This window comes from Myotis davidii, unplaced genomic scaffold (assembly GCF_000327345.1).
Source record: "Myotis davidii unplaced genomic scaffold, ASM32734v1 scaffold1115, whole genome shotgun sequence".
Classification (NCBI taxonomy): domain Eukaryota; kingdom Metazoa; phylum Chordata; class Mammalia; order Chiroptera; family Vespertilionidae; genus Myotis; species Myotis davidii.
This window is the reverse complement of record NW_006287910.1, coordinates 822,361-835,852: the sequence shown is the minus strand read 5'-3', so window position 1 is coordinate 835,852 and position 13,492 is coordinate 822,361. Positions and strand designations below refer to the sequence as shown.

The 13,492-nt window shown below is 40.1% G+C and overlaps 1 protein-coding gene across 4 annotated transcripts in view; it reads right to left on the bottom strand.

Annotated features, from left to right (window-relative positions):
* Window positions 1–13,492, bottom strand: part of BFAR (bifunctional apoptosis regulator) — a 26,852-nt gene that overhangs the window by 12,928 nt on the left and 432 nt on the right. Inside the window, exons 2-3 of one of the 4 annotated variants that reach the window (XM_006759676.2) lie at window positions 10,498–10,711; window positions 1,521–1,857 (exon numbers count right to left, since the gene is read on the bottom strand). In XM_006759676.2, the coding sequence (XP_006759739.1) occupies window positions 1,521–1,783 (263 nt within the window). In that variant the 5' untranslated portion in view covers window positions 1,784–1,857; window positions 10,498–10,711. Of the gene's footprint in view, window positions 1–1,520; window positions 1,858–6,560; window positions 6,669–10,497; window positions 10,712–12,975; window positions 12,998–13,492 lie in introns of those variants that run through there. The other 3 variants (XM_006759677.2, XM_006759678.2, XM_006759675.2) reach the window with 3 other exon arrangements.

Sequence of the window (13,492 nt, the reverse complement as noted above, 5' to 3'; positions counted from 1 at the left end):
TATATATATTTTTAAAAGTCTGAAAAAAAATCACAACTAAGTCATAACTGAAGTTACTCTGGGACAAAGGAAGGAAGGATTATAAGATGGAGAGGGGGTCAAAGGAATTTTTAGCTTTATCAGTAATGCTCTAATATTTTAAAAAGAATGTAAACAAATGAATGTATGTATGTATTGCTTAGGTTATTAGAAATTAATTCGTGCCCTGGCCGGATAGCTCAGTTGATTAGAGCATTGTTCCAATACACCAAGGTTGCTTGCAGGTTTGATTCCTGGTCAGGGCACATACAATCAACCAATGAAAGCATAAAGAAATGCAACAAATCAGTGTTTCTCTATCTCTTACTTAAAAAACAAAATTAATTTGTAAAAAAGGAAAAAAGTGAAGTTGAGTAGTAAGAGAAAAGATCAACCATCAAGGCCAAAGTGTTTGTAAATACACTTCCTGTGAAAAAGAGGAAGTTGAATTAATGTTTTCATAGAACTTTTTGGTACTCTATTAATACCAAAACAACAACAGAAGAAGAGACAAGGAATTTAGTCTCAAAGACCTCATAATAAGCAACATCCCCAAAGAACTTTAAACATTATGAATGGAATAACCTGATAACTGAAAGGTTTTTGCCATTTATTGTGTGATGCTATGTATGCAATAGAACCTACTTCATTAATGTGTTAGCTGGCACAGAGGTTAGTCAAAGACTATGAGAGTCAGCATCAAACCAGTTATTCAGAATTAGACAGTTACTAGAGGCCTGGTGCACAGATTTGTGCACCGGTGGGGTCCCTTGGCCTGGCCTATGGGGATTGGACCGAAACTGGCAGTCCGACATTCCCCAAGGGGTCCTGGAGTGCGAGAGGGCACTCTGCAAATTTGCTCAGCAGATCCTGCATTGAGCGTCTTCTCCCTGGTGGTCAGTGTGTGTCATAGTTAATGGCCAGTCGGCCAGTCACTTAGGCTTTTATATATATAGATAGCATTTTCCCCATTAGACCTAGGGTGTTTTCATTGAATACACATCAATAAAAAGTATTATATGGCCTGGCTGGTGTGCCTCAGTGGTTGAGCGATGACCTGTGAACCAGGTCACAGTTTGATTCACGGTCAGGGCACATGCCCAGGTTGCAGGATTGATCCCTAGTGGGGGGTGTGCAGGAGGCAGCCAATCAATGATTCTCTCTCATCATTGATGTTTCTATCTCTTTCCCCCTCTCCTTTCCTCTCTGAAATCAATAAAAAAAATATTTTAAAAAAGTATTATATGGCAAAGGATTACAAGCAATGGTCTGATAATGAGAATTTATTTTGTTTATAATAAATATAAACAAATCACAGTCACCTATGAGGAAGGGAGTTTGGGTTTTCAGGTCCTTGAGCTCCCTGATTTACATTCCAGCAGATCCAGAATGACCACAGTGGAGGTCAGCTCTGTGTGTCTGTGTTTTTCAGACATGGCTGCCCCACTAAGAGAAACCATATCGAACAAGCAGTATGTGCTACCAACATGGACTGAGCATACCTGAGGAGAATATTGACTTTGGGGAAACCTTCCCATTTTTCTCTGCATTCTGGACACTCTGTTTTTTTTGAAGAGGTCCACCATAAAGCTAGGCAGTGCCGGCAGAAGCTGTGCCCACAGTTCAAGGTGGTGGGGTTAATCAGGATGTCGTAACAGCAGTGGCAAGAAAATTCACTAACAGAAATCTGAGGGTTGGTGCTCTCGAGGGGATCATCTTTCTCAAGGGTCATCGTGTTCAGGTCATGTTGCTGAGACTCCTCCATCTCTTAGCAAATTGTGGGATTCACAGGCATAGAAAATTTCAGACTTAGAAAACTGCTGTAAAGCATCGTTAAATCTAGAAAAAGAGAGAGACAGCAACAGAAATAGGACAATTAGTTTAGTAGGTATTTGAGATTACTGTCATTCAATTAAAGCTAATTTTTAAATGCGACAAATTTGATTTCTAAAAATTCACATTCCAAAAACCAGATAAACATTATTGAATTTCTTCCTGGCCTGTCTTACTTTTGAAAATTAGGTAAAGCAAAATAGTGTAGTGGCAAGTTCAATAGACTTGGGAGGCAGTGTGGAGAATTCTAGATCCTACTCTTTCACTAATTTCTTCTGAAAATGTAATTTCTCTAGTCTCAGTTTTCTCAATTAAAATCTTTTCAGTGGGTGTGATTTAAAATAAACCAGCTTCTTGGCCCAGTGAAATGTCTGGAGTTGGCAATAATAGATGTATTTCAGTTTGGCTCAGTGGATAGCGCGCCGGCCTGCAGACCAAAGTTCCTGGGTTTAATTACGGTCAAAGGCATCTACCTTGGTTGCAGGCTCCTCCCTGGCCTGGGCCCTGATCAGGGCTTGTGCAGGAGGCAATCCATTGATGTGTTTCTCTCACATTGATGTTTCTCTCTGTCTTTCCCTTTCTCTTCTGCTCTCCTTAAAAATCAATGGAAAAATATCCTGGAGTGCAGATTAACAACAATAACAAAATGTATTTCACGTAAATAACACATTTTGTCCAAATAAACCTGCCTTTCCTTTAGGTAATTATTTATTTCATAGCCATTTGATTTCAGAGGCTCCCACAGGAGCAGTTCCAAGAAGTAAGTGAAGCCTTTTTTTTGAGGTGCTCTGTGCCCGATCAACCCCACCATGGCTCAATATTACCCTTTTCCCCAAATCAACCCAAACATGCATATCATGCCCTCTGGATCTGGCCAATTTGGTGTCAGAGAAATATGCTAATATCACTAATATGCAAATGGCAAAGGATCCATTCTCTTCTTATTCTCATCTAAGGCTCATGAGACTTTTTTTTATTAAGAGGCAGTATGATGGAGAATACCATGGAGTTAGAATCTCAACTCTCCAACTCACTAGCTCTGTGACTGTACATAAAATTTCTTGAGCTTCCTGGGCCTTTTTTCTCAGCTATGAAATGGTGGTAACAATACAAAACCTTCAAGACTTACTGTGAGGACTAGAGACCATGACAGTAAAGTGGCTAGGATGGTGTGTGGTTAAACAGGGGCTAAAAAATGATTATTCATTGTGTTCCTGGTATTATCACAGTGTAGGCACTAGTGGGTGAGTTTCTCAATGTCGCTATTGTGAAAGAAAAAATGTAATCAGTCACACTGATCACACTGAGCTTTTACACTTTGCAGGCACAGTAGGTAAGAACACAAGCCCCAAGTCTGGCCAGTGTTGCTCAGTGATTGAGCGTTGACCCTTGCCCCAGGTGGTTGCCAAATTCAATTCAGGGTTGTAGGCTTGGTCCCCAGCGGGGGACATGAAGGAGGCAGCTGATGATGTTTCTCTCTCATTGATGTTTCTATCTGTCTCTCCCTCTCCCTTCCTCTCTCTGAAATCAATAAAAACATATTGAAAAAAAAAGACCAAAAGAACACAGGTCCCAGGATTGGGCTGCCTTGGTTCTTACCCCACCTCTGCCCTTTACCAGTTGTGAGTCTCGACCTCTTGAGTTTCAGCTTTCTCAAGTATAAATGGAGGTGGTAATAGATTTACCTTATCAGGAGTTTTTTTGTTTGTTTGTTTATTTTTAAGATTCCAAGAATTTTTATCACCGGTTGAGGAGTCCATATTAACCTGAGAATATGGGTCACTCTATCACTGAATCAATCTTTTTTTAAAAAAGGTATTTTTCAATTACAGTTGACATTGAATATTATATTTGTTTCAGCTATTCATTAGGAGGTTTTAAGGATGAAATAAGAGAATGCAAGTAAAGTGCCTAGTATAGAGCTGGGCATATGGCAATTTACCTGATTTTCAATGCAGTGATAAGAGAATTTTATCACCCTTTATAAGGTGAACATTTTTACATAGAACATGATAACACTATAATTTAAATTAGCAAATCTATAAACAAAGACTAGAAGAAAATACAATGAAGTATTGGTAGTGGGTGTGTTGAGTGGAGAGAGTCATGATTGTTTGCTTGGTTTTTCTTTGTACTTACGGAGTTGTTCTTAATGAAAGTGTCTGACATTATAATAATTGTAAAACATATATATATAAAATTATAAAAAGTATACTGTATTATATTTCTTTTGGCCAAACACTAATGGGAGTTTTTCAACTCAGAATAAACAGAACTAAATTTTAAGCTTAGTGTTAATTTAAATAAATAATAGTTATTTACAATTGATGGTAACAAAGAGGGAAACAATCTTTTGTATAGGTCTATTAAAAACTGTTCTAATTTGGAAGAAAAGAATCTAAATAAATGTTCTTAATGACAAATTCTAAATTATTTCTGATAATCACATTTGCTCATTACTTGTATGTATAGGAACACTTTTTGTTGTTATTAATCCTCACCTGAGGATATATTTTCTATTGATTTATTTTTATTTTACAGAGAGCAGAAAGGAGGGTGAGATGGGGAGAGAGAAAAAAAATCAATGTGAGGACAGGGAAGGCTAGGGGAGGGGGTAGCAGAGAGTGAACCTGCAACCCAGATACGTGCCTTTGACCAGGAATTGAACCTGAGACCCTTTGATGCACAGGCTGATGGTCTAACCACTAAGCACACTGGCCAGGGCTATTTAGGAACCTTGAAAAATTTTCTAAGTGCTTTACTTTGTACAGTCTCTTCAAATTGCTAAAGAAGTGAGAGATATTATATATAGGTTTCTGGAAAAAGAAATCATTTTGAGTAGTTTCTTTACTTGGTTAGTAGTTATTAAACAACTACCATGTGGATAGTATCATCCCAGGAAATAACTGAAACACTGTTATTTATTGAACTTTTCCTATGAGCTTGGACATTGGGAAGGCCCTTTAGGTACATTCATATTCACATCTGGGCTCAGTGTCAAAGGAAAGATACAAGGCTTCCATTGAGGGCTGGGCAAGGGGTCAGAAAAGATGGGCCTGACTTGGGTGCTGCTCTCAGTATTTTCATGGGGAGCAGTGAGTGATATAGGAGCTACAGGTCCGATACAGAGTCTTATGCGCCTGGTTAAAGACAGGTGAGCCAATGGGAGCACATAAAGATTTCAGAGGCAATGAGATCAGACAGCTGTGCATTAGGGATAATAAATCTCATCAAGAAGGATTAGGTTGGGGTGCGGGAGGCTGGGGGTTAATGGGGGGGATGAGGACACATTTGTAATACCTTAATAAAAAAAAAAAGAAGGATTAGGTTGGAACAAGTTACAAATGAACTGTTATCACTGCTGAAACTAAGGTGACAAAAATGAAAATGGCAAAGGTAGTAAAAGGGATCAATCTATCCAGAAGATGTTAAGAAAATAATTTATGGGCTCTGGTCGGGTAGCTCTGTTGGTTAGAGTGTTGTCCCGATACACCAAAGTTGTGAGTTTGATCTCTGGTAAGAACACATACAAGAGGTGACTGATGAATGCATGAATAAGTGGAACAAATCAATGTTTCTCTCTTCTCTCTAAAATCAATTAAAAAAAGAATAATAGTATTTCTGATAATAATAATAATAATAATAATAATAATTTGTGGACTTTGGTGCCTACAGAGAAAGAAAAATCCAAGATGCTGGCTAGGTTTCAGAACTGGGGAAGAAGAACAGTACATCTGATAGAAATAGGTCACTAAAGAACAGATGGGGCCATCTTGGAAAGATTAGTTGGATTTTAGAAAAGTTGAGTTTGAGGTGATGTACAACTGTCTAGTGAGCAACTGGAGACACAAACAGAAGTTGGGAGTTAAAAGTGAGGCCAAATGCCCTGGCCAGTTTGGGTCAGTGGACAGAGCATTGGTCCATGGATTGAAGGGTCCCAGGTTCGATTCTGGTGAAGGGCACATACCTTGGTTGCAGATTCGATCCCCAGCCCTAGTTGGGGTGTGTGTGGGAGGCAACCAATAGATGTGTCTCCCTTACATCAATATTTCTGTCTCACCCCTCCCTTCTACTCTCTCTATAAATCAATGAAAAAATTGCCTCAGGCGAGGATTAAAAAAAAAAAAGTGAGGCCAAGTGTATGAATTTGTCATTTGCAGAGAAATGACTGTATATGAAGTTAATTTCTCACAAATTAGCCTTTTAAAACTAGAATGCCCCAGTAGTTCCTAGCTTACCAGATCTGAAAGTTTGTTTTTCATGAGAGAAAACAAATCACCCACTGACATCAAAGTGTATTTTATAACTCATATTTTGAAAAACTGAGGTGGCCATTGTTTTATAATTGTCTTCAACAAACTAAAAACTGCATGGACTTTGGACTACACCTTAGGAATTTGGCTAGTTTCATTTTACCCTAAATTCAAAAAGTGAAAGTTAACAGAAAAAATACACATCTTAACCAAATTCAGATCTTTTCTGCTATTTCTACCTGTATATATTAGGGTTATTTCCATTAAAAAAAAAAAAAAAGCAGTGCTTCTAAAGGATGAAAGTGCCTCTTCAGTGATAAAATCGAGCTCAGACACTAAAGCTCCCAGCTGTGGGTTCTGACTAAACACACTCTCCTCCACTGGTTGTGATTAAATGCCTCTTTGAGAAGGCCCAGTGTCCATGAGGATGCTTATAGCTGTTCTCAGCACGCTCACCAGCAGGCTGGAGCTGCGAGGTTCTGGCTTTTTCTGAGCTGCTTCACAAGTAAGTATGCGTTAGAACATCCCTGTAGCCTTCTGGTCTTTTCCCCTTGTCTCAAAGGCCTCAGGGAGACGGGGTCTATGGTTAGGATTGTGGCAAGACAGTCATCCCATTCCCACCTCGAGTGCCCCGTTCACATGGATACATTTTGATTTATGTTTAGTTATCACATGAAATTACAAGTGTAACTACCTAGTTCAAAACTAATGGAAAGAATGCCTGAATTTGGAAAAGTCCACCAAACTTCAAAGATAAGTTTAAATTTTTTAAAATAGACTTTTTTATTGATTTCAGAGAGGAGGAGAGAGGAGAGAGAAACATCAATCAGCTGCCTTCTGCAAGCCCCCTACTGTGGAGGGAGCTGACCACTGGAAATTTATTGAACCTGTGATCTCTTGGTGCATGGGAGATGCTCAACCAACTAAGCCAGGGCATCAACAGAATTTTTTGTAGTTGTTGTTAATCCTCACCTGAGGATATTTTTCCATTGATTTTTAGAGAGAGTGGAAGGCAGTGGGGAAGAGAGAGAAACATCAATGTGAGAGAGACACATTGATTCGTTGCCTTCCACATGCCCCAACTGGGCTGGGGACTGAACCTGCAACTGAGGTACATGCCCCTGAAAAGGAATCAAACCCATGACCCTTCAGTGTGCAGGCCAACGCTCCAACTATGAACCACACTGGCCAGGGCAATAATTTTTAAAATTACTGCTTCTATTCTGCTTTAGACTCAGAGGATAGATAACCCTACTAAGCAGACACAATGTGTGAAAGGCTCTGGAGGAACTTGAGGGCAGGGATTAAGTCTAAAAATTCTAAGTAGGCTCTACTGTCATCATATCCCCAGAGACCTAGGTCAAAATGAATGGAGTGAGAGTTTGTGGGCTCTTCTATGAATCAAATATTTTATACAAGGCCTTTAAAGACACTTATTTTAATTTTTGGAGGTATTATTTTCTTCCTGATTCTGAGAGACTGTGTGATGCACCTCAGTTTTAAAATCTGAAGATAGGACCTGGCTGTTGTGGTTCAGTGGTTGAGCATTGAACTACGAACCAGGAGTTCACAGTTCGATTCTGGGTCAGGGCACATGCCACAGTAGCAGGCTCCGATCCTCAGTAGGGGGCATGCAGGAGGCCGCCGACCAATGATTCTCTCTCATCATTGATGTTTCTATTTCTCTCCCTTTCCCTTTCTCTCTGAAATTAAAAAAAAAATAAAAAAATATATTTATGTATATATAATAAAATCTGGAGATACGTTGTGAGACCCAGTTCCACTATTTAAGAACCATGAGATCATGGAGAAATAATTTATTCCCTCCAAGTCTAACATTAGCATATGCAAGGAACGGGGTTACTACTGCCCACCTCATAGGATGCATGTTAGTTCTGACACTTAGGAAGTGTTTACTAAATGTGGTCTCTTCTTCCATATCATATTCCAGCTGGATAACACTTCCCAACTCATACAACTGAGGAATCCCTAAAGTTGTTCTCATGTCCATGCCATATAATCAACTCATTCTAACAACCCACCAATGTAACTTTTAAAACACCTGGAGACATATTACTTCCTGAAGAACATACCATCTCTAAAATTTCAGTGTTAACAAATGACATACAATCTTAAAAAGCATTAATATGTGAAATATGGCATGAATATCACATATATGAACAAACTGTATAGTTAACCTTTTCTAAGATGTTCATGGGTTTGGTCTATTGGTTTTGATAGAAAAAATGATCACAGTCTCCAATTTCGGGCAACTTTAAGATATCTATCACCATAATCTTTTTTTATTGTTTTCCAAAGAAAGACCTAATTGACATGTATAATTACCGGAAAAAAATCTATGAGACAAGGGGGCTGAGATACAAACAATCTCCCAGTAATTAATTCTATGTAATGAAAGACCTGGAATGAACTTGGCTATTCCTCCCTTGGAAGCAAAAGTTGTCTACTCTAGTCAGCATCCAGAGGGCAACTATCTCATGGTTACTATGCTGTTACCTGTTTGATTCTTTAGTCACCCAACAGGCACTCAATTAATACATTTTATTGAGTTTATAAAAAAAGAATGCATTAATTCTGAGTTCAAGTTAAGAATTTTTACACCTTAGCTTATAAAGATTCATTATGTAATGATTATTAATTCTCTAAGACTGTGGTTAGCAAACTGCGGCTCGCGAGCCACATGCGGCTCTTTGGCCCCTTGAGCGTGGCTCTTCCTAAGCCTTAGGAGTACCCTAATTAAGTTAATAACAATGTACCTACCTATATAGTTTAGGTTTAAAACATTTGGCTCTCAAAAGAAATTTCAATCGTTGTACTGTTGACATTTGGCTTTGTTGACTAATGAGTTTGCCGACCACTACTCTAAAAGATCATAATCTTCAAACTGCTTTGTTCAGTGGTATATAATTATAGTTCTACCTCTTCATTCAACAAGATGCTTGTTGTGATTAGAGTACATACATAATGCTTTAGGAATAATTCTTTGAAGGGCAAATTTATAGGGATTCTAGCCTGAGAATTATGATCTCAATCATTTCTTAGCAGAGCTGTTCACTACAAGAATAAAAATATTTTGGCTTTATACAGGCCTCTAATTAGACCATTTCTTCTCAATACACATTACCTGACATCAGAGAATATTGACAATTGCTAACATTTACCGAGTCCTTAAATGTGAAAGGCATAAGAATCCCAAGGGATAATTATTACTATCATCTCTATTTTATAGACAAGAAAATGGAGGTCCAAATCATGGTCTGACTTAAAAGTCTCTCCTCATAACACTACATTATCCCAATAATGTAATCAATAGCAGTTATTAGTTCAAAGGATTGAGTTGCTGCTTTATTATCAAGGCCACATCAGAGAGCTGCTATTGCAAAGTTGAGACGTCCAAACTAGTGAAAACAAACTAGAATCTAACAACACTGCATTTTGAAACGTGAACTCTCACATGTGACTCCTAAAGTGAGTATGCTGTCCTAGGAGATAAATAAGCATTCACAATAGAAATAGGGGTGAGGCCCTGGCCGGGTGGCTCAGTTGGTTGGGTGTTGTCCTAAGCACTGAAAAGTTGCTGGTTCAATTCCCAGTAGGATCATGCAGGGGGCAGCAAATTGATATTTCACTGTCACGATGTTTCTCTCTCCTTCTCCCTTCCTCTCTCTCTAAAAATTAATTAAAAACCTTAAAAAAAAAAGAAAAAGAAATAGGGGTGAGGGTGGTTGGGAGCACCCCATTTCTGGCACCCAAGTCCACCTCTGGGGACATCACTATAAACCAGCTGTGGGCAAACTACGGCCCGCGGGCCGGATCCGGCCCGTTTGAAATGAATAAAACAAACAAAAAAAGACCGTACCCTTTTATGTAATGATGTTTACTTTGAATTTATATTAGTCCACACAAACACTCCATCCTGCTTTTGTTCCGGCCCTCCGGTCCAGTTTAAGAACCCATTGTGGCCCTCGAGTCAAAAAGTTTGCCCACCCCTGCTATAAACACTACCCAAATACTACAGACATTAGTAAATGTTCAAAGAGTGACTACGCATTTCTAGTGACTATGAAATTAAAAAAAAAAAGTGCCCAAATGTAAGCAGGGCAAGAGTCAGCAATGGCAATAAAAGAGACTTACGTGTTGCCCTAACCGGTTTGGCTCGGTGGGTAGAGCGTAGGCCTGGGGACTGAAAGGTCCCAGGTTCGATTCCGGCCAAGGGCATGTACCTTGGTTGCGGGCACATCCCCAGTAGGAGGTGTGCAGGAGGCAGCTGATCGATGTTCCTCTCTCATCGATGTTTCTAACTCTCTATCCCTCTCCCTTCCGCTCTGTGAAAAATCAATAAAATGTATTTAAAAAAAAGAGAGAGACTTACGTGCACGTCTGGCAGGTGGCAAAAACTGGCTTTCATTAAGAGAAGCCTTTACAAGAGAAGCATTTCCAGGCTCTTAGCATACAGAACCTTGTGTTTTTCTGCCTCCAAATAGATCTTCTTTCTGGATGAGGTCAGAAATCACTAGGACAAAGGTAGCTAGTAGCTCACTGGATGTTGACTTGCTGCCTGAACTTTTGCACCCGTGATTTACTGCCTATTAGTGGTGTTGAGCAAGAAGAAAGAGCACACTGAGAGGGGTGTCCTGGCTCTCTCTAGAGACTGTCCTCTTTCTTGTCTGTTACACAGCATATATTCAATGACCTATCCTGTATTAAATGCTGTAGAAATACAATAACTCAGAAAGTTATCAAAAAATGACAGGTAAGTACCAGTAAACTATACTTACAACTGTTGTTTATAAGCGATTCTATTATGATTCACATATTAAAAACTGACATGTCCTTTTCAGGTTTAGCTTGCTCTTACACTTTTTGCACATTACTGTTTGAGTAGTCTTTGTCTCTTTGACCAAATCCTGAGGTCAGAAACCAACTGACAGAATTCCATCATCACCCCTGAGTTGCAGGCACAAAGCTGGGCTCCAGAAATTTGTAAATGAAAATCAAATCAACAAAAATTGACTCCCTATCACAGTAATTTCCTAGATCCTCCATCAGAATCACCTGGGAAGTTTGAAGATATCTGGGAAAGAGATATCTCCAAAGAATATCTGGGAGATAGGCTCAGGAATGCACATGTTAAGCCCCTCAGGAGAGATTCGTATGCACACAGAAGTTTGGTAACTACACAGCTGTTCTGTTCAGGAACATCGCCTTTTATTATGCTTCTATTTATTGCCATTCACAGATGTTGCATTTTTAAAAATTAAAGGCAGGACCCTTTACCAGCAAAAAGATTACAACTTGCTTTATTGTGATACTTGCTTTATTGAGGGGGCCTGGAACCAAAACAGAACCCAAAATATTTCTGATGTAGGCTTGTACAAAAAACATTTATATGCCCTAAATATATGTTTCAGACAACATATGGGTAAGGTATAACAGAATAGTTTCAGTAACACTACTAATCTCATGTGCTCTTCTCTCTAGTCCCTCCACTCAGCATGGCCCAAACCATCCTCCTGAAACACAATTCTGACCAAGCCCTTCCTTTCCTCAAGCCAGCTCCACCAATTATTCGTTGTGTGACCTCAGGCAAATCGCTTAGCCTTTGTTCCTGTTTCCTCATCTGTAAAATGGGGATAGTCTAGTATCTTCCTGATAGGGTTGTTGATTAAAGGAATTAACATGTGCACAGCACTGAGAATAGTGCCTGGCACATAGTTAGTGCAATTTAAGTGTTAACTATTATTATTATTGTGATTACCTCCTACTATGCACCTATTCATACTCTAGTCCCACATATTAATTCCTGCTCCTTGCTCATTTTCCCATATCACACTGTTCCCTCCATCTGTAATACAGCTCCACACCATCTGAGTCAAGTGTCCAGCTGACAAGACCCAAATTAACTTTTTATTTGAACGTCTTTAATGACTACATTCCCCCACCCATTAACCCTTCCTGTTCTGTGCATTAATATACTAGTAACTTTTATCTGTACATGTTTCCTCATCTCAAAGACTGTAATTTCCCTGGAGAAGCTGGTATAGTGCAGTCAGTATAGTCTCCAGAATGAGAGAGACCTGGGTTCCAAAGCAGGTCTCATTTATTCTCCCTGAGCCTCTAATTTCCCATTTATAAGTTCAGGATAACAATATATACTCTGGCCCTGGCTGGTTTGGCTCAATGGATAGAGTGTCGGCCTGCGGACTGAGGGGTCCCCAGTTTGATTCCAGTCAAGGGCACGTGCCCAGGTTGCAGCTCGATCCCAGGTGGGGATGTGCAGGAGGCAGCCAATCAATGATTCTCTCATCATTGATGTTTCTATCTCTCTCCCTTTCCCTGCCTCTCTGAAATAAAATAAATATATTAAATATATATATATGTATATATATATATACACACACACATATACTCTGAAGGAGGCTTAAGTGATAAGTTCTAACCATAGAAACTACTGTATGGTCCATAGGTATTAAAATTATTAATGGTTGTACTTACTGAGTGCCAGCTATATAAGTAGTGCCAGCACCAAGCACTAGAGCCTCTTTTTTTTTTTAAAAAAAAAAAAGAGGAAAGAAAGAACATAGAACTGGAGAAACAGTATTTTATCAAGTTTATGGAGATAGGCAGGAAACAAAACAGCCATAACAAAAACAAACCAAACAATTCACTACGCACGTGCGCTCGGAAAGGACTCTGGGGTGTGCCTTGGGGGGCTGGAAGGGGGAGTAAACCTCCTTCCTATTGGCCTTTCAGAGTGTGACATAAAGGCAACCCCCAATGGACTAACCAATGGGCTTCGGTGGGGAGGACCCAACGGCGACATTTGAGGGCACAACAGCTATTGACTCACTTCTCTTCACCAAAGTAGGAGGGCAGCCGCCTGGGGCACTGACAGGCCCTGCCAGCCAAAGATTCCGTTAGACACACAGCCTGAATCTCATTTTTATTAAAAAAATAAAATAAAATTCCCTTTTGCACAAGTTCAGATTTCTGCCCGTAAGTACGGAACCACAGAGCTGGTTCTATCTAGCCCATCCCCAGTGTGACTATGCGATTTCACTTTCGCCTTTCTGCGCGCCCGTTATCCCATGCAATCGTTCCGTTTTGCGGCAGGTTAGTGCCTCGCCAATTAGACCTGAAGCCCAGCCTGGCATTTATCAGGAGCCTAATACATTCTGATCGCACTGTCGCAGGCTGCGGCAGGTGCTCCTCGGGGGCGCCAGTCGTCCCCCTTCATCGTGGAAGCGACGCCCTCTCCTTCTCGCCCTGGGGAGATGCCGGAGCGATAGGCTGATGCTGACCCTCGAGGGGACACCAGCGAGGCCCGCCGACCCGCCGTGCCGACGTAGGGCTCCCGGGAAGGGATG